Genomic DNA, 25,088 nt, shown 5'->3' with positions numbered 1-25,088 from the left:
CACCCTAAAGTCACTAATGAAATACCTAAGTGTTTAAAAAATTGAGCCTTCAAAGAAGCTATCTTCCACAGAGCACTAAAGTTATCAGTTTAGAAGATGCTATCTATTTGATAATATGCTTGTCACTCAAAGAAAATACCTCTTTCTTCAGAATTCAAAGCACTTCAGGCCAAATTGATGGATATTTTAAATTCTTCACCGGGGGGTGAGCAAAATGGGTAAGAGGGGGGTCAAAAGGTAGAAACTTCCAGTTATAAAATAACTCATGGGGATGTAATGTCCAGGAAGGATGGTGACTTCAGTTAATAATACTGCATTGCAGATTTGAAAGTTGCTAAGAGATCTTAAAAGTTAATGCAAGATAAAAATTTTGTAACTATGAAAGGTGACAGATGTTAATTAGACTTACCGTGGTGATCATTTTGCCATGTACATAAGCAATGAATCATTATGCTGTACACTTAAAACTAATACAAGGTTATATGTCAACTGCACCTCAATGAAACTAAATAAAAATAAAAATCCTTCATCCCTATTTCCTTTGCTTCTTCTACTTTCATAATCTTAAGTTACATAAAAATCCATCAACTTCAAATGGTTTCTGCGGTCTATGGTCCCAAATGTCATAATAAGTGCTCCCCAGGTGATTCTGACACACAGCAAAGTACATCTGGTGAAAGATTCTTACTGTACACTTAAAAAGTGATTTTTAGGGAAGAGGCAGAGGAATGTACAGTGGAGGATTCACCTACTGAGCAAAAAGCAGTAAAATATGAGGAGAACATGTATGCAATAGGGTATAGGGGAAAGCCATTCAAATAACAAAGAACGAGTGTGTGTGCAGGTGCACACGCAGGGGTGTGTGTGTGTCTGTCTGTCTGTCTATGACAGACAGAGAGGAATACGTATGTGTGATACGTATGTGTGTGACCTCTTCAAAAAGTTTGTTGCTGCCACTTGACTCCATTTGAGAAGCCAAAGCTTGGTGTCATTAAGCATGCTTCCTTCCTGAATCATGGATTGCTAAATATGTACTTAATCTTTTTTATAACTTCAAATGCCAGTGTCAGTAATTACCTGGCAAATAAAGATAGAATAAAGACCAGCCCCTTAAGGAAGAGAAAATTGCATTCTACCCACAATAGTCATTTGTCATGTAATTCAATCATCAGTTTCATTTTGGGTTCCTTGCAGCCAAGTCCTAATAAACCTGTTCATTTTGGGCAAATCCCGAGGCAGGAAACATATTAGGTCATATTATGCGGAACTGTTCTAGCAGATTCAGAACTCAACTAAATTACATAGAGGGCACACCTGGATCCATTGACTGCCAAAAAAAAAGTCCCAGGCACGATGCAACAAGTCTCAACCCAAGCTCACACTCCTTCCCAAGAAGGGAGATCCTTTTTCCAGTGGAGGGAAATATGTTTTCCTATTCCACTAATTGATTAGTTTGTTAACTCATTCATTCATTCATCCATTCAAACACTCCTGAGTGCCCATTAAATGCCAGGTACTGGGCTAGGAGTTAAGGTGCTATGTGAGCAGAAGGGGCACAGCATGGAGTCTAGAGGAGGGAAAACAAGCCATAAAGAAAGTAATTACTAATCACAGAGTGCTATGAAGAAATTTGTGGTGGGAGCCAGCAACAGGGAGTGACCATGGCTGGGTGGTGGGGGAAGATCTCTCCAAGGAAAGACACTTCAGCACAAGACAGGTAAGTGGCCTGCCAAGCACAGAACAGAGGATAAGAGCATCAATCACAAAACTTTACAACATTACTACAGGGGTTACCTCTAGGATTGATAGAAATGAAGGAGGAGCAGAGACTTTAGAGAACTTGCCAAAGCACTCAAATCAACCAGCTGCCAAACCATGGACCCATTTCTGAATACAGGCTGTAAGTGGTTAAAGGAATAGCATCTCACTGTAAAACCCAATCAAATGATGGCAGGTGACATCTCTCCACTCAAGCCCTAGATGAATCAACCAACTCTGTGGTTACACTTGGCTTATCTTCTCATCTCCTCTTTTCACACTTATAACTCCCTGAAGATGTCAAGGTTTATCAAGGATTTATTATGAACACAGGAGGGCTGAGAAGAAGTGCAGGCACAAGGCTGTCTGGCTCCCTAGCTTGGTTCCATACAATTCTGGGATGGCTTGATCCTGTTAAAAAGAGATTGGACCCAGTCTGGCCAACACAGATAGCAGCGATCCCCTCATGAACTTCCATGACAAGGACAAAAAGCCATCCATCTGGCACTGTATCTGAAAAAGATTTTTAAGGTATTCCTTCGGGAAAAAACAAGGCATCATTTCTACCTTTTAAAAAGGCGATGGAGAAAAAGGAAGCTGACTGCCACATCAAGTTAAGTATCTAAACACAATTTAACTGAAATGAAGCACTGCCTGACTCAGGGCTTAGCCTTCACACAAGAAAAAGTCCTTATGAAACCACTAATCTTTTGAGCGGCTTGTCATAAACTTAGGTCACTGAGCCGGCCCTGCTTCTGCCAAGCAGCATAGCAGCTTAGCCCTTAAGAAAAGATTTACTAAAAAACAGTGATGCCTAACTTTTGCCTTTATGATTGATGAACATACCAATTCCTATCTTTCTAGAACCTGTTACACACAAACTAGCAAAATGATTAGAAGTGTCAGAATTTGCAGAAGGACCCAGGGAACCACTCATTCAGCCTTGCATAAGTTATGGCTGTTCTGAGCACCAGTGTTCAATATAAAGTCATATGTGCTTATGTGCCCAGTCACATCCAATTCTTTGCTACCCCACCGTGCTCCTCTGTCCATGGAATTCTCCAGGCAAGAACACTGGAGTGGGTTACCATTTTCTCCTTCAGGGAATCTTCCCAACCCATAGCTCGACAAAGTCATAGGGGAACTGTAAAAGGATTAATTCCACTTTCATGAGAACATAAGAATGTACACATTTTTCAAGTGTTAATCTTAGAAAAATTTGTCTGATTTTTTTTAAGTTTGGGGAAACAGTACTAAAATGTATTCACCAGAAGCAGACAGAATAGATAGGGTGTCTTGTTATAGGATCTTGACGGCACATCACTGAAAGAATGATTTCTCCAGTTAGGGGACCCATAATGGGAAAATGCATTTTAAGACAAATGAAGCAAGACACCATTGGCTATGCCAAATGTTTCATCTATCTTTTTTGAAGGTAGTATCTGGGCCTAAGTAATGTGTTCCCTGGAGCACGCTAGCAACACGGAAACTACAAAGGCCTCCTTGCCCAACAAGCCTCAACACAGAATACCAGTCCTCCGGGCTTGCTTCAAAGAGGATAACCTTGAATTTGTCATAGCTAGTTAGTGCTTATCAAAGGCTCAATTGAGGAACGTGATATTTACGAAAGATTATCTAACAGACTTATTTTCCATCTCCACCTAGTCTAGGTGCTAGCCTTGAATCAACTTCCAGGCACAAGACTTGAATCGTTTTATCTCTGTCTTTTCTACTCCTAAAGAATTACCTTTGCTAATTTATAATAATCTAATGGCTGCAGTTTTTACCAAGCAGTATTTGTTGCAAACACAACACAGAACAGTTTCCATGATCATATTTACCAAGTCCTTGCAGGACATTTTTTAAAAAATTTATTTAATTCTCTGAAGAATTTGTATGGTTTTGCTCCTCTGATAGTGAAAATTATATCACCAACTGTGTTTTCCTTTTACCTAGAGATTACAGTGAAATACAACAATCTTGTCCTAGTCAACTGGTTCTTAATGTTAGACTATTTGTTTTCTCCTTCCCATGATACAAACTATTTCTGATTTAGTGATATATTCCTTATTATCTGTTAATATATAAATATGCTATTTTACATGTATGAGTATTTATAGCTCCTACTGTGATATCCTTTATCTAACTTGCTAGATCAAACCTTTTTGGAAGGAAGAAAGGTATAAATAAAACAACATGAAAACACACTTGCAACATGCATCCTCTGCATGAACTGACATGAACATGCCCCCAAATTAATCACATAAAACTCCAGATCACACCCCTTTGAAGTGGGATTGTCTAATCAGCTCCGTTTGGCACACCAAACAGAACAATACTCTGTGGAGAGGACTTGCCCAAAGGCAGAAACCCAGGGGAAGCAATGCGGATGCCAATGCGCAAGTCAGCACCACTTCCCAACCAAGACCCTGCCTGGAAATCCGAATGACTGTACTCAATTCAGGTTACCAACCTCCTCGCCACTGGCTATTCGGTGAGCCAGGTCTTTTAAGTTTCTCATCATTCTTTCATCCCGAAAATCGTAAGGAAACGTTTCTGTCCATTCTGTCAGAAGTTGAAGAATCTTCGGTGCAATTTTTCTTATCTGATTCTAGGGAGGAAAAGCAAATTGAATTCAGTAATGGCTATCAAATAAATAATTACAAACAATGTTACTGATAAACTTCTAGGGCAAAGTCTTTTGAGGCTAAAGAAGCTCTAGTCCCCCTCTCCCAAGTCAATGTCAAGTGCTACCAACTTCAGGAAGGACCTAGGGATCTTCCATGGCACTAGACTTATATTTGTTCTTTATATCATTCCCCATTCCCTTTGCATAGCCATGATACTCCTCAGCCCAGGGAGAAGTGATGGTTACTTCAGGAGACCAACTTCACAAGATTTAAGCCATAAAGCTACCAAACCCAATAAAAAAAAGAGTAAAGTTCAAAATATATCATTACCTTATCACTATTAGGATCACTTAGTCTCTGGTGCTCAACACACAAGTGGCAAACTTTGGCCATTAGCTCATACGGATGCATAAATAACCGAGAACTCAATAGGAAGGTAAATATGTATGTCCTCTGTGGTAAGAGAAAAAAAAAAGTTATCATGGTCAGATCCTACACCTGAAACTAGCATCTTCTCCTAAACATGATACATCATATATCAAGTTCTCCTGATCAAAGTGAAAATGCTGTAGTTTCAAAAGTGATGCTTACTAGTAGGAACACAAGATGGATTTCTCCTTTACCTTCTGATATATTTTTTCCCTTAAACCATACTAAAAATAACAGAAGTACAGAATAAGCTGAGCTACTAAATTATTCACAGCACATTTTTACATCTATCCTCTGGAGCCTGCATATCAGGAAATATAACTCAGCCCAGTAAAGAAGAATGAAATTCAGCCCACGGCGATCAATCTAACTTACATACACCACCCATAGAGAATCTTGTTCTGCATCCAAATATTATGGTAACTCAATGGAAATTAAAAAACAAAAAGCAAAAAACCACCCAACCCACATCAGTTCAAGAATTTTCCAGTGGGTCCAGTATTACACACTGGAGCATTTGTGTGCTTCTCAGAATATTCAAAGACAGGCATTCAAGTCATCTGTTCACTTGCTCAAAGGCTAAGCAATTTGATAAAACATAATATCACACTATATACTTTTCTTAAAGCACACTGTCTCCCAAGAAGCCAGTAATGAAGTAATGCTTATTTGTTATAATAGCTTCAGACTCCCAATAAAAAGAAAAATTCCATGGGTTTTTTCTCCCCCTGAGGCACCCTTTTATAGCTCATAAACACTTACAGGGCTGAACAAGGGATGCCTTTTACTTTTGATTACAAGTTTTCCCTGTGTGGCAACATATTTGAAAATGCTATGTTAACAAATCACGCACAGAGAGAGAGAGCTCAGTAAGAAACACTATGGTGAACTCCAGTGGCAAGCACAGACTATCGTTTGCACACCAAGGTCATTATTATTTTTATAAAAGCATTTGAATCCAGTGTCTGGATATTTTCATGAAATCTTTATCAACAAGCAGCTGTTGAGTAACGGGGTCAGCCATAGCACAAAGTGGGAAGAAACATCACTTGCTCTAGAAATAGAAAACCCGGGTTTGATTGCTGATGTCGGGCATGAGACCATGTGCCAACTGAATCCCAAATTTCAATTTTTTTCTCTCTGAGTCTCTTGGAATTGCTCTAAAGACTGAGAAAATACAAATGGATCTCCTGAATTAGAAAGGATCACCTTTCAAATGTCAGGGATTAAAGGAAAACATAAGCATATTATCTGATGTCCAATCTACAAAGAACTGCATCTTGAATGTTACTCGTGTTCTCTTTTCTACGAAGCTTCCCTGTGTCGCTTCACCTTTCTCAGCATAGTGATGGTCTCGGAAACCAAAAAGGCCCTAAACATTCGAGGAGCATCCAAGGTTCTCTGGCATTTCTATTTAAGGATCACAGTACACGCATGAGTCAAACCTTATAGTTATTTCATTTAGATGGTTTTGGACTATCTACCCTGTGATGCCAACCCTGAAAAGAAAAGTGATATGCAGACCTATCATATCCAGGCTCAACTGAATCTCAAAGCACTCAATAATCAACATGCAATTTCTTGTTAGAAAAACTCTTAGCAACCCAGATATAATTCTGTAGCATCCAGGGTCCCTGTATATTCTATTGTAATTTCTGCTGGATACCAAGGATGCGTTTCAGAAACAGGTGAATACTTACATCCGGATAATAATCCACATTGGGTACCAAGTGCTGGATGAGCGCTTCCAGAGACCCGGAGAGGAGGTTGTTGTCATGGTAATACAACCCTCCACAGCTATCCTCTGCAGACTGATAAAGGTTTCGGTTGTAACCACTGCTGTCAAACATGGCAGAAAACGGAGGAGTCTGAGGCATGCTTTCCTAAAATGAATAAGAAAGGAAGAAACATGTTGTCAGTAACAGGCAGTCCCAAAGAAAAGTAAACTTTAATAGGCACGAGGCTTTCACAGTCATGAAGAACAGGCAATTTTTAACCCAGATTACGAAACAATCTCAGAACCCATCAAGAAGCACACTGCTTTTGAACAGCACATGAATGCATATTTTTGACTACCAAACTTGTCCAATAAAATACCATGAAATACTTGGATCAAAGGCTCCAATCCATACCTAAAGTCAAGTCTCTGGCTGCTGTGTTTAGATCTTACTCCTTCACATTTGGTTAGGAAGGCAGGGATGGGGGCTGAGCTTTAAATTGCTTTCTCCTCCCAGTCAAATATCATCCTAAGGTGGAAGCCTGTACCTTCAAAGTTGGCAGGGAAGAATTACATAATGCTTAAGAAATATTGAACTAGCATTGGGCATATTAGGAGATAACCTAAAAAACTGAAAAACGAAAACCTAAAAGAAGCCTAGAATTAAAGTGTGTGTGTGTGTGTGTGTGTGTGTGTGTGTGTACACATATGTGTGTGTGTGTTTATGTCCTTGTTTAGTCGCTAAGTCACGTCTGATTGTTTGCAACCCCACAGACTGCAGCCTGCCAGGCTCCTCTGTCCATGGGATTTCTTAGGCAAGAATACTGGAGTGGGTTGCCATTTCCTTCACCAGGGGATCTTCCCGACCCAGGGATCGAACCAGAGTCTCCTGCACCACAGGTAGATTCTTTACCAGTGAGCCTCCAGGGAAGCACTGTGTAAGTTTATAGAGGCATATATATATATATATATATATATCAGGAGATTTAATGCCGACTCCCCAGCTTTCACTGAAGTCTGATGCTATTCATTTTCGCCCCTTCATGTCAAATTCTTTCGGGGTGAAGGGCTCTATAAGGCCTCAGTGCTCGGTAAACACACAGGCTGAGAAAGCACCCGATTGAGGAACAAGGAGCGCTGTGAGGTCCTCTCCCTCTGCGCACCTTCCTGCTCACAAAGCCCTCGTAAGACGGTGTTTGGTGGCAGCCAGACGCTCTTAAGTTATTACTTGGATTCTGAGGGATGAGCTCCTATGCCCAGAACAGACTCCCGTTTCCGGCAGCCCGTCTGGACAATGGAGGCATTCAGGAGCTGCAGAGATGGAGGATTTCAGAGGCAAACAATGAGGGAAAGACAAACTCCAGGGCTTGGACTGACAGGCCGAGGGTGTTTGGAGGCTGCAGGAGGACACAACCTGGACTAATCCTTCTTTCCAAGAGGCTTAAGATATTTGCATCTGAATAGGGGCAGGGAGTGGGGCTGTACATCCCTCTCCAAGCACCTCTGTCCCAGGTCCACCCCTTGCCACCCCTAGCCACGTGCCTGGGCAGGGGGCCGCCGGGGCTGGGGTGCTGGGAACAAACAACACCCACTGTAAAGCCGCCCTGGCAGTTGAAATGGCATTTAGGGAAAGAAGCATCAAGAAAGTGAAAAAGGAGAAAAGTAATAACTTCAGTATTTTGTGGTCCATCCCGTCCATAAACCAAGAGAGGGAGAATATAAAACCATCTACGATGAAATAGCACAGAGAAAGATAAACCTCATATGCTACTGCTTATATGCAGAGTCTTAAAAAAGCGATATAAATGAATTTATTTACAAAACAGAAACTGACTCACAGACAATAGAAAACAAACGTCTGTGTTTACCAAAGGGGAAAGTAGTGGCGGGAGGTGGTGGTGGGGATAAATTAGGAATTTGGGATTAATTGATATGCATTACTATACATAAAATAGATAAACAACAAGGACCTACTGTATAGCTCAGGGAACTATATTCAATCTCTTGTAATAATCTATAAAGGAAAAGAATCTGAAAAAAGAATATCTTTTTCCAGTAGTCATGCAGGGATGTGAGAGCTGGACCATAAAGAAGGCTGAGCACCGAAGAACTGATGCTTTCAAATTGTGGTGCTGGAGAAGACTCTTAAGGGTCCCTTGGACAGCAAGGAGATCAAACCAGTCAATCCTAAAGGAAATCAACCCTTAATATTCTTGGAAGAACTGTTGCTGAAGCTCAACACTTGAGCCACCTGATGTGAAGAGCCAACTCACTGGAAAAAGACCCTGATGCTGGGAAAGATTGAGGGCAACAGGAGAAGGGGGTGACAGAGGACAAGATGGTTGGATGCCATCACCAACTCAATGAATATGAGTTTGAGCAAGCTCCAAGAGACAGTGAAGGACACGGAAGGCTGGTGTGCTGCAGTCCATGGGGTCACAGAGAGTCAGACATGATTTAGCGACTGAATAGCAACAGTATATTTATGTGTAACTGAATCATTTTATTGTGCACCTGAAACTGACATAACACTGTAAATCAACTATACTCCAAAAATGTAGTCACAGATGGGAAGAAAGTGAGGACTGAGAGTCACTCTGGGGAGACCGGTAACCACCAGAGTCATCGCTGCCATCCCTCTCGCTTGGACAGCACATGGTCATAATGGCCAAGGGACCAGGAACAATCAGATGTAGACGTTAACACAAATGCTCTCCACTTAGTTGGTAAGATCTTATACACAGGAATCACAGTTAAATAAACAACTCAATGCTAACATTTTATAAGGCAATGGACAAAGTATGCTTCTGTCCTTTTCAAACTGCCAGTTTTCAATGAGTCTGTTTCACATGCAATATCATCTTTGCAAATGGGTTGTCCCTGGTGGGAAGAAAAACAAGAGACCACCTGCCCTTGCCCTGAGAAAGTCAAAACATCCTTAAACTGGGACACCAGAGACTGAGATGAGAAACACCTAAAAGTTACAGCCTGGAAGGAACCTTCCATTTGGATGTGGTCACCTGCCTCTGGCTTAAAAAAGCTTTAGATGGTTAAAACCACACAGCATCCTTGGCATCCAAGGTTGACAAGTGGAACTCACTCCATCATGCCCTTGAAGGTTTTTTTTTTCCCCTTCTGCCAAGAATCATGAATTTTCCTTGATTTTTCCACTGACTCATTGCTACTGAAACCATCATAGTAAAGTGCTTTGGGGAGACAGCTGGCCAGGAGTTGGGAATTTCAGGCAATCAGAAAGTGCCAAAAGTTCCAAAGGACCATAGGAAATCAACTAGTCGAAGATGGAAATAGGTTTCATTGCACTTTCTAACTGCAATCCATCTGAAGTGGTTGCCCAGAGGCCCTACAAAGAGTAAGGATTCAAAGGCTGTAACCAGGTGGGGAACATATGCTAAGGATTTAGCATCTAAGGCTGTAACTAGGTGCTAAGGGATCAGCAATGACTGCAAAACAGTTCTGCAAGAAGCCAAGGTCCAAGAGCCATGACAGTCAGGTCCACTCTCCTCTGTCAACCAGTGCACAAACTGAGACCCTGTGCAGTGAGAAGTGACCAGATTAGGACCACACAGTCACATGGCTACAGCATCAAGTGAGCCCAATGGAACCTTCTCGCATCTTGCACACACACACCCCTGTGGCCTTTGGTTGATTGCCAAGAATCACTAACCCACAAAGTGGTCACAAATTACTCAGAATTCCCTTTCCAAAAAATCAGCACCAAAAGTACTTCTTAATTATTTACTCCCATAAAGCGGACAAGGATCCAGATCTGGACAAGGACGCGGACTGTATGAAGCCCTCATCTGGGGCTTAAGAGCCTTGAAAACTCTGGAGAGTCACTTACTCACCACTAGATATAGTCTTCACCTGGAAAATTACTTCCACTTTTTCTCTCTCCTTCCAAAATTCTAAATAATAACAAACTACCAATTTCCTTTATGGCAAGGTTAGAGCATTTTTTTAGAGCAATGACAAAAGGCATTTGTACTGTTCCTGGGAAAAGTGTACAAAAGTATCAACACACCAAAAAACACCAGGTGCCAAAAGAAAATACTGCAAATAGCAAAGGATGGTAAACTGAGATAAGTTAATTGAGGTTTTAGTTTACTAAAAATCAAGTTTTAGTTTACAAAAATCAATTTAAGAAGAGACCATGTCACTGGTTGCGTTCTGCCTTCTAATCAGCCCAAAGTTCTGTTGCTGATCAGCTGATTGATTTAATCACAAACCATCTTGATAATTCCACTTGCATAAAGTGTTTCAAACCCAGGCCTTCACATTCCAGGTTCAAAATTTACAACTCTGCAGCATGCTATACTGCAAATGGTCTTCTTTGAACTTCTAATGTTTACCCATAAAATGAAAAGCCTGTCAGTCTGTCCCAAATTGTAGTCTATTAGAGTAATTTATATGCTTTACAAGTTCTATATAAATCCTTGCTCCAAAGACGTATGAAATGCCATTAATTACTCTTATTAAAAAGCAACACTGTCAACAGAAGTATTTCAGATACTGACCTTTGCCATCAAAGAATAATCCCCTCTAGTCATAGATTTCAGAGATTCTAATATACACTTCTTTGTATTTTAGTTTCTTTGAAATTGGGATTCATTAGATAGTTGAGTGACAAGAAAACACATTTAACCATCAGCCTTCTTTTTAGCAATATACAAAAGAGCATCTTATAATGGGTGACATCTTAGATTCATTGAAATACAGTAATATTTGCTTGTGTGTACCTTAGAGAGTTCCAGTAAAAAAAAAAAAAAAAAAATCTGATGAGATAAAATGACACAAAGGAAGCTCATAGATCACAGTACGCATCACTAATTTCTGGACAATCTCTAGCAAGTGGCCAGTCATTTTTCTGGAAAGATCAACTGCCTTGTGTAATAGCTGTATTTGTTAAACAAGGGGAAAGGTCAGCAGAATGGCACAAAAAGTACTGATTGTGAAGTGGATTTTTAAATACTTCCAAAGATAAACATAGTGGAATTTTTTTCTCTCAAGTATCTCTCCTCTTGTTACCCACATCAGGAAATACTGTTTATTTAGCATTACTCAAACTTGATGTCCAAGACTTTAGTTCAACTTGCTACAGTTCTAGAAGTAAATAGGGAGGCTCAGAAGATTAAATATTGGCTTGGTTTTTGTTTAAGAAAACAAATTCGCAGAATGTCAAAGTACTGGACACGAGAATCCAGAGAAGCATTTAGCCCCGGGTGCTATTAATTCCAGGAATCCTTTGCTAACGTTACCCCAGTGGACAAAGGACTGAGTTTAAGGTAGTTCCTACCCACAGCTTCCATTTCTTTTCTTTAATCTCAGTGAAGCTCTGGCTTCTTCTTATCTGCAGCAAACCTTCTCTTTACAGCTCTCACAATTACTATGTTCTGTCTGTTGGGTTCTGTAAACTCTCAATTTACTTAACTTCTCTATCCTTTCCAACATAATCTCAACACTAACTTCTCCATCCTTCTTTAGCACATCCTCCACCAAGTTCTTCATCCCTCTTTAGTACAAATTTTGCCCAACCCAATGTACCTGCTGTGGGGACCAGCTAACAAAAATTCTGGTTTAGGAGAAATTCACTTTTTTCCAAAATTGAAATAAGTGAAGGTATTAAGTGCTGTGCTGTTCTCAGTCTTGTCCAACTCTTTGAGATCCCATGGACTGGTGCCCGAAGGCTCCTCTGTCCGTAGGATTCTCCACGCAAGAATACTGGACCAGATTGCCATTTCCTCCCCCAGGCGATTAAGCACTGTCCTTAATTTGCTGGTTAAGTTAAACTTCAAAGCAGTTAACTCCTTTGGTAAAAATGAGATTTATGTGAGATGCTTGAAAAAGCTGTTGACTCTATTCAAATGACTACCAGGAAGATAAGGCTTAAGAGACAGGTTAATCTCACAAACGGTTCTCACCTTGCAACGTTTCATTTGTAAACCAGTTGCTGGAAACTCAGAATGTATTCTATTTGGCCAGTGGCTCTTAGCTTTTTAGGGAGATCACAAACTTCTCTGCAAGAAATCAACCAACAAATGTGTATATACTTTTAGAGAATTCAGATCTCAGATTAGGAAGTATGTGTGCTGGCCTGTACAGAACTTGGATCGTATTTATTACCCACTTCCTCAAAGGAGAACAAGGTGGTTCTGAAAAGAACCTTGGTGTAACACATTCAAAGCTGGCTCCTTAGAAAGCAATAAATATTTTTTTTGTTTTGTTTTGTTTTTTTCTAGTAGTACTGATCCAATGGAGTTAAAGAGAATGAAAAAGACACTTCTTTTTGGGGGGGAAGAGATAATTAAATAGGCCTTTCCACCCCTCCTCCCACACCCTCCGCAAATTGAGGACTTTGGAATGGAGAGAAGGCAATGAGACAGTGGGAAATGAATTTGGTTTTTAAAACAATGACCCAGGATAAAAGAAAGCTTTGAGTTGCTAGAATTAGCATACAGATTACAGGTTCTTCTGGGAAACTTCTCAAGGGGAAGTAAGTGATATCCAACCCAGGTATACAAGATGAATGTTCTTTCTTAAAATGAATTTGGGAACCTGGAAAGTTGGTTGACAGACAAGATATCTCACAAGAGCAGCTAATTCAGTCACAAAGATATATCATGTTCTTTCAAGGACCCTGCCAGAGTTCAGCGTGACATTGATCCAGCAGCAAGGAAGCAGGCTCTGGGTGATTTAAGGGATGAATGGATTTGAAAGGCATGCCTAATGGTTTCAAACCAACTAAGGCACCAGATGAAAAGCCGCCTTTTCTTGAAACAGCAGACTGTGTTTAAATCAGCGACTGCTTTTGCACAAGGTTATTTATGGGGAGGCAGGTGCATGAGGCTAAGGTGGTTTCAGGTGACAATGCAAATTGGAAAAGAGGGCCAGGAAAAGATGGGTGTGGGAACTAAATCAAAGGCCATCCTTCAACATCTGCTTTAGGTGTTTTGTAAATCTCTACCAAGATGTCAAGTCAGCATTTCGTTTACACCCAGGAGAATGAGATCGCAAAGGGTAGGAGTGCAAGAAAAAAAAGTGTATTTCAATCCCTATTTCATCATAGAGTGACTTGGTGAGATATTTAATAAATCCAATGCCTTTACATTGATGGCTATCCTTTTGCTTCTGTTAAAAAATGCTGGGCATGTGTCCCAGTGAGGTAGAGGACAGCCACTTTATCACAGTTGAACTTCGAAACCATATTTGCTTAGTAAGGAGAGGCTTAATTTAAGATCCGGGAATGACTGGTTCCCAAATTCCCATCTAGATTCCAGAGGAACTTTGCCCTTCGGTGAGAGGCCACCACTTCCCTTTCTCATTTGAGGTTCCAGAGATGGGAATGAAAAAAGGGTTCACATATTTCAACTTGACTCCAAGTGGGATCTCAAGTACTTTTAAGAGGGTGTTTCTCTAATTATGGATCTGAGTTGGAAGAAAGCAAAATCAAGTTTCCAACACTAGCTAAAACATGCTTATTTTGAGCTTGAAAGCATCTCAAAGATTATCTTCTCATTGCTTCCTAGCAGCATCTCTGGATGCTAGAAAAGCTACACCTTTGCTAACCTCCTTGGAAAAAAGAGGTATTGTGTTGCGATTACAAACAATACAGAGTAGACAAGTAAGAATTGACTCACCTCTTTGGCAGGAGAACAAAAAGTAAGTAACTCCCAGATAAGTACATTCTTTGGAACTGAACACCAAATGCTTAGGCGATCTCACAGTCAAGGGGAAATAATCAGTATTTCTGAGGAAAGAAGGTCCTATTTCTCTCTACAAGGATGAAATAGGGGTATTTCCTGATTTGTTACAGGTTTCCATATAAAAAATGAATCTGCATTTTGCTTCATTTGTCCTAGATGCTACCTTTAAAAAAAAAAAAAAACTAATTCCTAATTAATGAAGGAAAAGAATTCTGACTCAAATAGTTACTATCTTTGGTCTCCCTGAAAGAAAAACAAAGCTAAACTTTGTCATCTTTTGACTTGGGAATATCTTGTCAGCAGTTTATCAAGACACAAAACAACAATTCAGTACATGGAGACTATAAATAGGCCTGGAGAATCATTTAAAACCTTTCTATGAGATAAATCTTTACTATTTTTTTTTTGTAGGAACTGATTACCATGCATGTTGATATTCTTCCTGCACTGTTTTTCATCTACAACTTCCATGCAGTTCCTGAACTTAACAGTAGATGGCTCCATGTTCCTTGTCGTTGAAAGGGCTGGTGCATTCTAGCAGAAGCAGTAGGCGCTGGTTTAGAAAAGTGAAAGGCTAATTGGGGTTCTGGGGGAAATTTTTTGAGAAATTGGTGTTTGTGATTGTGGCAAATTACTGAACTTTGGAAGGTGGCATTGCTCATGATATACAGTTGCAAACATACAAAGCCAGTCAGTCTTATTTCCTTATGTCTTGGGTGCTGTTTATGATGAGAATTAATTGTCATTTTCCCAGAGGAATAAAAATGATCTTCTGGATAATCAAAATCATCATCATCTAATTATGGACTGTCAAAAAGAACTTGCTGAGGTATTTGAAACATTCTTTTTCTGGCCAATATATCAGCCACTTACACATGTAGCTATTGAGCACCTAAAACATGACTCATGCAATTTTTTTGTTTTGTTTAAATTAGTTAAACTTAAGTTCATATATCCCCATGTGACTAGTTACTGAACAGCACTGGCTACCATATTGAACAGCACAGAGATAAGTAGTGGAATCATCATTCACACATGATAGATTTCAAGTCAAATTACAGAATATCAAATGGGGACACAACCTTAACTAAAAGAGTTTATGTTTCTAAACCCAATTTACCTCAGTAGGAAAATAACCTGATACTTAGGACATTTAGTAAACAAGTATAATTTTCTATTAACATGGTTACTGGGATAGTATTATTTTTTTGACTGCAAGTTCTTGAAAAATTACCCTTATTCGAACCCCTCCTCCATTCTTCCCTTTAAGATAAATAGAAGGATATTAGTGCTCTCTATAAAGCGCTTTCCTTTCTTACAAGACTAACTTGCGCTTTCTCTGTGTTACAGTAATTTTCATACCAGGGTTTCCTAATAAAATATGAATCAACTGAATGACTTCTAGACATAGACATACCTTGAAACAAAGTAATATACAGACCTAAGAAAAAATGACTGGTCAAAAGATTGGTTTTAAGATGATTGGTTTTAACAGTAACACTAATTTAAAAGGTCAAAAAATTTTCCTCTTTCAGCCTTCTTGAAAACTAGCATTTTTAAAAACACTTGTAGGAGAAAAACAAAAGGCAGTTCAGGCAAATAATAAATGTCTACATAATTTTCATCAATAAGAAATTTCACTCTCCTGTCTTCATTTTTGTGTACCCAGAAAGTAGCTGAACATCTAACCACAGATCATTACTTCAGCCTTCATTCTTCCACAGCCAATAAATGGTGCAAATGAATGAAGCGATAGTATAGCAAAATAAGTCAGCAAACACAGAGCTAAAAGAGACTCATAGATCATCTAGTTCGACAACTCATCAATTTCACAGATATTGCAGGCATAGAGAGAGAGGGAGTGACTTGTTAGGGCTGCAGACTGATTAGAACCCTAGTCTCTATTTCCAAGGCAGAAACCTGCCTACAGCACTTGGCTACATCTGTCATTCTAGAATAAGTGGGTTGCACAAATCTAATTTTTATCAATTTAACTGCAAACCCAAAAGTACAACTGAAGGGGAGGTAACATCTGAATTCAACCACTAAAGACAAAAACCTCATCAATCTTAAGCAGTATTTTCAATAGTACAGGTTGTCTCATTACGACCACATGAAATGTTATAATGGCTTTTCCATTTATTATCTGTGGCATCAGAATCAAGATTCTAAGTCCCCACTTTAGAGATTCCAGATTCTTCTCCCAAGGAAGGGAGGATACCCTTATTTCCTCATCTCCTGTCCAAGCAGATACTCTCTCTGGGGTCATCCGAATGCTCCTCCAAAGTCCAATTCTTCCAGGCCACCTCTGGAGGCTGATGAAGTTGAACCCACCTTTACCTGTGCCGTATTAGGTACCTTACCAACACAGACCATCACCTAGCTTTGCCCTTTCAATTTTCTTAACCATTTCTCTTTTCTCCTAGAGTGGTGTTATTCGATTAATTTTTTTTTTTTTTTTTTGTCTATTGTAGCTTATTAGCTAGTAGCTAATTTTAGACTGTAAGAATGCAGTGTCAGTAATAATATGAGAAATGTGAATTATGATAAATAATATTTAAATATTTAATATATGGATGAGAATAAATTAAATTTAGAAAACAATAAATATAAATGGTTTATGAGTTTCTATTCCGAAAGTCAGTATGATCTCAAGCATCAGATTAAGTGTCTAGTGGAGCATATAAAATAGAGCAAGACTGAAAATGCACCAAGGGTGAGACAAATTCTAAGACTTTAATAGTCCATTAGACCACTGGAAAGTACTAGTCTTAGTAGCCAGAAATGTTGCCACCTCTAGGAAAACAAAGGATTGACCAACATGTAGTAGAAGAATGCCAACAAGAAGCTTGCTAATCAGTAGCTGATCATCTCCACTTTTTGCCTGAAAGGCGTAACAGAGCATCAACTGTGAACCCTGATTTCTGTCAAAAATGCCCCAGGTCCTCCCTGGCCCAATCCCCTCCCCCCTCCCCCCACCCAAATAAAATAACCATTAATAATATGATCCAACAAGCTGCCACACTTTTTAATCTGTTAGGAAAATCTCAACAGCCAAGCATTTTTATTTTTATTTCCTTTTAGAAGTCACTTCTATATTTGTTCTAAACCTCACCTGACTAGTTGTTTTCCTCCCAAATCTCTGATCAGGCATATACTCTGGTGAACTGTAACCTCCCTGTTTCTTAGCCTAGGCTTATCACCATGGTCTATGTTTTAAATTAAGACACAGCCGTCACATGCTAAGCTCTAGCCGCTGTCTTCAGAAGGAAAGAATAATTATTCACCCCATCTGAGTCTGACTGTACCAGACATTAATCAAGAGGGCAAAAGCCTGATCCCTGAACTCTTCCCCTTTATGCACCCAGTTCAGAGACCCTCCCAGGCCATCAGAGATCGTCGAGGTCTAAATATAGATCTACGCGCACCAGCAGTCCCTGACCGCAGTCACATGGTGCTGCTGACGAAGGACTCCTTGGAGACGCTTTCGACCCAAACACACGTACACAAATTTGTGTGCATATCTATCCATATACACTATACCCCCCGAATTCGTTAGCAAAGATGGGCATATCCATCCACTCAGAAAAGAGGGTCGCTCCCTAGAGATGCCCTCTTGGTACACTTGCGCCACTCTGCACTGTCAGAGGACTTAGCTACGTTGCTGTCGCCTGACCTGCGCGGATCACGTTGGGGTAAGGTGGGAATCAATACTCCAGTGGTACGTAGACAGACAGACACACCCACGTACCCTCCAGCGCCCCTGTTCGGCTTTTTCTCAGGAACAGCACTGAAGTTTCCACGGTTCCCCCAGAAATGAGCCTCCCTCCCGCCAGCAGCCCGCGAGGCTCCCAGGTACCCACAGTTCAGATTACTATCTCCCAGCCAGGTGACCCGAGACGACTCACCTGAGCTCAGGCAAGAGCAAGGGGACACTCTGTCCCAAGTAGCCAGCTAAACGGAGGAATTAAAGAATATCACCGTGTCAGTGGTAAGCACATGACTTCTGTTCCCTTGTCTCTTCTAAGAGTCAGACCTTAGATTTTAAGGCTCCGACACCAATAATAAACAGCACCCCTCCCCCCCCACCCACGCACGAAAACTAGCCAAGAAGTAGAAGGAAACAACCTAGGAAGGGAGAAGAGGATGAAGAAAGGATGAACAGCGACTAGGACTCGGATAGATCCTCAAAAACTGTACCAAGATCTCGAGACAGAAGGCCTGGCTGTGGGATCCAGCTGAGAGAAACAAGGCAAAAACCTAAACCTGCGCCTTCCTGGACCCCATCGGCTTGGGTCCCGCACCTGTTGACACCGTGACCGCTCCCAGGGTGGCCCCAGACGCCCTCGGCGGCCAGGCAGGAGAACTCCCCACTCCACTCGCTTTCGCGGAACGCTCTGCACCAGGAGCGCTCGCTCGCCTGGCTCTCCCGCCGCCTCCAGGGGCACCGACGGCCGGAGAGAGTCCGAGAGCCTGGGAGAGGGCAGCGCGCAGCAGGGTCGCGCGTTCCCGCAGCCTGGCTCTAGTTTCGCCCGGGAGAACTACTGATCAGGAAACCACTCACCTGCAGATGGACCCCGTGTCCTCGGCTTCCCGACTGTTTTCCGTGTGCCCACCAACGCAACCAAAGGACAGGGAGCGAAAGCGCGCGGGAAGAAAGGGGGAAAAAAAAACCCCAACTCTGTCCAACCAGTCCCGTGCCTTGTTTATACTGAAACTACTGCCGCGGCCGGGGCGCACACCCACTTGGCTCCGAGGGCCCGCCCCCGCCGTCAGCCCCGCCCCGCGCCCGTCCTCACGGGCCAATCACGGCGAAGATCCCCGCCCACTCCGCCACCGCCCCCGGCGCCCGGGCCCCGCCCACGCGTCCCCAGGGGCCCGGGACTCCAGCAGCGAGGTTGCCTCGGTGACCTCCCACGCTGCGGAGGCCGGCGGAGCCCGGCGCCGCAGTGTTTACCAACGCTGGTTCGGCTCGCTCGGACGGCGTGCGCTTCTTCCCAAGTGCACCTGCCGGAGGCTGTGCAGTCATGTGTGTGCCTGTGTGTGTTCGTTTACTTGTGTAAATACCGGCCCGACTTGTTATACCCTCTCTATTAACATAATTATGAGCTAGAGGTTACTGTCCGTGTAACTTTCAGAAGAGAGCGGAGAGAAACCACAAGAACATTCGCTCAGTAAATGTTTACGGAAAGCCTGAGTGCTAGGGTTGTGCCAAACGCTGGGGGCACACTCCAGGTTGGTCCCTGCCATTATGAAGCTTACAGTCTAGTGGAGAACAAACATTAAGAAAATCGTCATCCGAACAAAACGTAAAATTGAGGCTGTTACAGGTGCCACAATGAAAGGGAACTGTGCTGTGAAATAAGATTCTGGAGGCAAATGTCTTGCTGTCATGGTAACCTCATACTTTATCATTGGATACTTGATAACTATTTTAGAAAAAGAGGTAAAACCCCCGGTACTTCACCTTGTATGAAGAAAAAGAGACTGGAGGGAAGAAAAGATGAAAAATAGGGGAAGGAAGAGATGCAAGAAAAGAACAAAATCTTAAAGCATCAGGAGGATACATGTGAATGTATGGCTGAGTCCCTTTCTGTCTACCTCAACTGTCACAACATTGTTAATTGGCTATATGAAGTGAAGTGAAGTGAAAGTAGCTCAGTCCTGTCTACTCTTTGCCACCCCATGGACTGTAGCTTGCCAGGCTCCTCTGTCCATGAAATTCTCCAGGTCAGAGTACTAGAGTGGGTAGCCATTCCCTTCTCCAGGGCACCTTCCTAACCCAGGGATCAAACCCAGGTCTCGATTGCAGGCGGATTCTTTATAGTCTGAGCCACCAGGGAAACCCAATTGGCTACATGCTCCAATACAATATAAAAAGTTAAACAAAAAAATACACACACACACATCAAGACACTCTTGCCTGCTATGTGAACTTGGATAAGTAAAGCAGCTTTTCTGAGCTTCCGTTTTCCCATGTATAAAACAACACTATTCATACCTGGCCTATAGGACTATAAATAGGATTCCTGGGATGGAGGAACTTTTTTTGTCTCTGTGCCATCTTCCCTCCCTCCTTCTTCCTTCCTGGGATGGAAACAGTGCTCTTGAAGTTCACCTTGCCTATGCTTAGCTCATCCCTCCCCTCAGCTTCTTCATCGGTGCCTTCTGGGGCTTCTCTTTCACTAATTATACTCCATCTCTTCTACAAATGGGTCTCCCCCACCTCCCCAGCCCCCTTCATTCCCATCCCCTGCCCTCCAGGAAGCCACTCTCACTTATCGGAGCTTCTCTACAGTTTAAAGAAGGAGCCACAAGGCCAAGACAGCTTGGCATGGCCAGCTAGCTATTCCGAGTAAAGCACCAGGCTTGGGTGGCCCAGCTCTGTTGTGGTTGTGCTGGTTGGCTAGTCTTTCGAGCTCAGTTTTCCACCCTGATTCTGCGGCAAACAAGCCATAAGAGGTTGGGCAAGTCATTTCCAATCTTGAGGTTCCTGCTCCTGTAGCAATAAATAAGAGTTGGACTAAATCATGATTTCTTAATGGAAGTGTTTGGCATCCTTTGTAGCCTCCGGATATACCCACCAGCCCAAAAGATTTGCCCAGTTTTACATCCTGCAGTTTTTCTTTCTTCCATCCAAATAAAAGATGTTTGTTTTAATTTCTCAAAAATCTAAAATAGATGCTATGATACTATTGATTCGGTGCTTTTCCAAACCACATTCCTGCTCCCCATTCTGGCTCATCCCCCGGGGCCTCTTCCAGCTCTCTGTGTGAGAGTGACACATAAGGAGACTGCTCCAGAGTTAGGGGGCTCAAACTCTAATCCTCTGTCTCTTAGCCAGCGATCAAACTTTAGAAAAGGCAAGGAAGGATTCTTGAGGCCCAGCTGACCCATCTAAAAAATAGCAGTCATGCTTTATAAAAGCAAATTCTTCATGGAACAAAATGAAAAGGGATAACACATAAAATAAGCTTGGAAAAGCGTCCCTTGGAGAAGCCTTCTCTGACCTCGTTATTATTTTTTAAATTCATTTTAGTATTTATTTAATGCTTCCCAGGTGGCGCTAGTGGTAAAGAATCCAGCTGCCAATGCAGGAGACACTAGAGACCTGGGTTTGATCTCGGGGTGGGGAAGATCTCCTGGAGAAGGGAATGGCAACCCACTCCAGTATTCTTGCCTGGAAAATCCCATGGACAGAGAAGCCTAGTGGGCTATAGACTGTGGGGTCGCAAAGAGGGAACCCAACTGAGCACACATACACACAATGCCAGGTCTTAGTTGTGGCATGCAGATCTTTGGCTGCAGTACGTGGGATCTTATTTGCACCATGTGGGATCTAGTTCGCTAACTAGGGATCCAGTCCCCCTGCACTGGGAGAGTGGAATCTCAGCCGCTGCACCACCAGGGAAGTCCCCTGATCTCCCTATTTAAAACTGTAATCACCCCCCATCCATCTCATCCTTCTGTTTTCTTGCTTCTTCCATAGCACTTTCTACCATTTAACATACTGTCTATTTTACTTATTAGTATTTGCCTCCCTCCCTTCATTAGAATATAAGTTCCATAAGAGCCAAGTTTGTGGTTTGTTGTTGTAGTTGTGGTCTTTCTGCTGTTTCCAACGTCTAGAACAGTGTCTAACACACAATAAACACTCGCTATCTATATGTTGGTTGAATGAATGAATGCCTCGCAAATGGTAAATAATAGCTTTTATGAGTATGTATTTAGTTATTTTCTATCATGAAAAGATATTCTTTCCATCCTCTACTTGTTATAGTTTTTTTCTGGTCTTTGGACTCCATTAGCTCAGCTCTTGTCTCTGACATGTTGGTAAGCTCAGTAATGTTGGTCAAATTGATGCAGATAAAGCCCTGCTGAGTAGGACCTCACTTGGGTAATAAAAACAGCCACCTGTATTGAGCTTCTGCTATGTGGCCAGCTCTGTGCTGAACATTATTTTTCTTTCCTTTCCCTTTGGACCTGAAGCTTACAAAATTAGAACAGTCGTCACGACTGATTCATGTCCCACATTCCTCCTTTTATTTCACTCTCTTTCATTTCCCATCTAAGACCCCACTTCTCACCCAAAGCCACTTACTCCTTCTTACAGATGTGGTGCAGATGTTTGGATCTGCCTTTCACGAACGATGACATATATTTTATGTGAGCACCACAAGAGTTTATTTACCTAAACATTATTGTGCAATCCATCTCATTTTCTTTCTCATGGTTTTTTCTAAGTTTTGATCAACTATCCATCCATGTTGACATAAGTTGATGTTGTCCATTTCATTTAGTCACTGTTGAGTATTTCATCATATTCGTTTTATGGACTGACAGACTAACACTTTCATTTTCATATTTGGTTACATTCTTGTCTGTCCTCACCAAAACTCTGAGATATAGGTACTGTTTTCTCCATTTATGAGATAAGGAATTAAGGCTTAAGAAGGTAAATAGCTGCCAAGAACATTCAAATGGAGAAGCCATGAATTAAACTTGTACCTCTCTGATTCCAATGTTCCAATCCACTCTGCAGAATGGATATAATTACTGTAAAATTTTTGAAATAATATCTGAAAAAATCCTCTATTTCTTGGTCATTTCACATGTCCAAGATATTTCTGTTAAAACTAGTAGCTATGTGTACATAAATTAAACCAGAGTCTGGCTTTTTCATTGCTCTTAAAACTGGTAGATACATGTAGATAAACCAGAGACCAGTTCTTTTCATTGCAAAGCAAGGTTTATCACTTGTCTCAGACACAAGTTAAATATCATTATTTGTGGCTTATGATTTTCTTAAGACACAAGAAATTTAGATGAGAGTCTCACAAAGAATAACTGCCTTCAAATGCTTAAAGCACATCTTATCAAAGAGGAATAAGGCTCCAGAATACCAAATAGAACTAAATAGGGAAAAGTATAAAGGAATGGACCAAGGATTCAGTGTAAGAAAAACAGTAACAAAGGTCTGTCTAGTCAAAGCTATAGTTTTTCCAGTAGTAATGTATGGATGTGAAAGTTGGGCTATAAGAAAGCTGAGCGCCGAAGTATTGATGCTTTTGAACTGTGGTGCTGGAGAGATGACTCTTGAGAGTCCCTTGAACTGCAAGGAGATCCAACCAGTCCATCCTAAAGGAAATCAGTCCTGAATATTCATCAGAAGGACTGATGCTAAAGCTGAAGCTCCAATACTTTGACCACCTGATGCAAAGAGCTGATTCATTGGAAAAGACCTTGATGCTGGGAAAGATTGAAGGCAGGAGGAGAAGGGGATGACAGAGGATGAGATGGTTGGATGGCATCACCAACTCAAGGGACATGAGTTTGAGCAAACTCCAGGAGATGCTAAAGGACGGGGAAGCCTGGCATGCAGCAGTTCATGGGTCACAAAGAGTTGGACATGATTTAGTGACTGAACAACAATGCTCCCAATAGAACAGCAACCTTTTTTGGTATTGAATTCCCTCTCTCTGGATCTTAAAGGGCCTTGCAAAATGGCCAAGTAACTCTCCAGAACACTTCCACATATTCTCTTTCATTTAGCTTCTTAGTGTCACTCTGAAATATGAAGATGAAGAGCCCAAGGATATGGAATCTTAGCTCCAGTTTATAAATGGCAGGAAACAAAGGCATAGGTCACACTGCTTATCAACAGCCAGTCTAGACCACATCCTCAGCCTCTCACTTTCAAAGCCAAGGAAGACAAACCCAAGTTTTATAAGTATGATGTACACTGCCTCACGTATATTTTGACAGAAGATTACAAGAATTTCAGAAAGCAGAAACAGGAAGAATGACCAGATGCAATTTTGAGAAAAATCATTAAACAGTTCCTAAGCAAGGTATGTTAGTATAAGTTTGTAGCTGATTAATTCGTCCTTTGTCTGAACTAAATCAACAGATAAAAAGAAACCAAACTCTGTAATAGCCAGGTACTGCACAGATACATTACTTTATATAAAAGGGCGGGAAAAGTGATTGCTTTTGCATGAGAATCAATTTAAAGGAAGAGGGAGGAAAGAAAACCACAAGATTCCCCTGTACTGCACCCTTTTCACAAAGGGAGGCTGAAATATTACAGTGGCGTGGCTCAGTAGAGACAAAGACAGTTTGGAACCAGAGGTCTGATTTATTGGGATCCTCTCTGTTTGGATTCTCCCCCCTCATTTGGCTATAATGGTATGATGAGATGTTGATTAGGTCAATTAGACCAGCCTGGCTCTAGACCTTACCAAAAACCCCTCATATTCCCCTGTTTTTTAGCATGATTTCCCCTGACTTCCCCTTCCTCATCTGAGAGCCTAGAATGAAACAGGGAAGGAAGCTGCTTGGCATGCTTGGGTTTCATGGCCTCTTCCTCATTCTAGCCTGAGGAAGATGAATTCTGCCCATGGGCCCTCCTAGCCTATGAGGGGGTCATGTCGGAATTTCACAGTAATAAAGTGTGTATGTGTTTGACACTGACCTCTGTTCCTACCTTTTCCTGGAACCTGAAGGAAGGATGGTGAACACAGGACTTGAAAATTTAGATATTCAAGATTCTAAGTCGCTGGCCCTTCATAACTATAAAATGAACCCTGCCATTTGGGAGGAATTTTTGCAATGAAACACATGATTGGGTCAGCCTTGGAATGGTCTCCTCAATAATAATTCCTAACAATTGTTATCATTTACAATGTTCTTTCACAGCACTGTCTCATTTAGGGAGAAGACTGAGTTCGTGAAGGTCACTCAGTACTAATGGTGGTTATTACAGAGGCATATATTTTCCTTTCCTGGGATCACCAAAAATATTATAGAGAGCCATTCATTTAGATTTGCTAA

At 41.5% G+C, this 25,088-nt stretch overlaps 1 protein-coding gene across 3 annotated transcripts in view; it reads right to left on the bottom strand.

The window, feature by feature from the left end:
* Positions 1–25,088, bottom strand: part of RASGEF1B (RasGEF domain family member 1B) — a 483,692-nt gene that overhangs the window by 19,104 nt on the left and 439,500 nt on the right. For 2 of the 3 annotated variants that reach the window (XM_043906372.1, XM_043906373.1), the window contains exons 4-6: positions 6,518–6,700; positions 4,719–4,841; positions 4,232–4,369 (exon numbers count right to left, since the gene is read on the bottom strand). In XM_043906372.1, coding sequence (XP_043762307.1) covers positions 4,232–4,369; positions 4,719–4,841; positions 6,518–6,700 — 444 coding nt within the window. Of the gene's footprint in view, positions 1–4,231; positions 4,370–4,718; positions 4,842–6,517; positions 6,701–18,819; positions 18,971–25,088 lie in introns of those variants that run through there. The other variant, XM_043906374.1, reaches the window with a different exon arrangement.

Source organism: Cervus elaphus, chromosome 6, assembly GCF_910594005.1.
Source record: "Cervus elaphus chromosome 6, mCerEla1.1, whole genome shotgun sequence".
NCBI lineage: Eukaryota > Metazoa > Chordata > Mammalia > Artiodactyla > Cervidae > Cervus > Cervus elaphus.
Note: the sequence above shows the minus strand (reverse complement) of the source record. Positions and strands in the feature narration are given on the sequence as shown.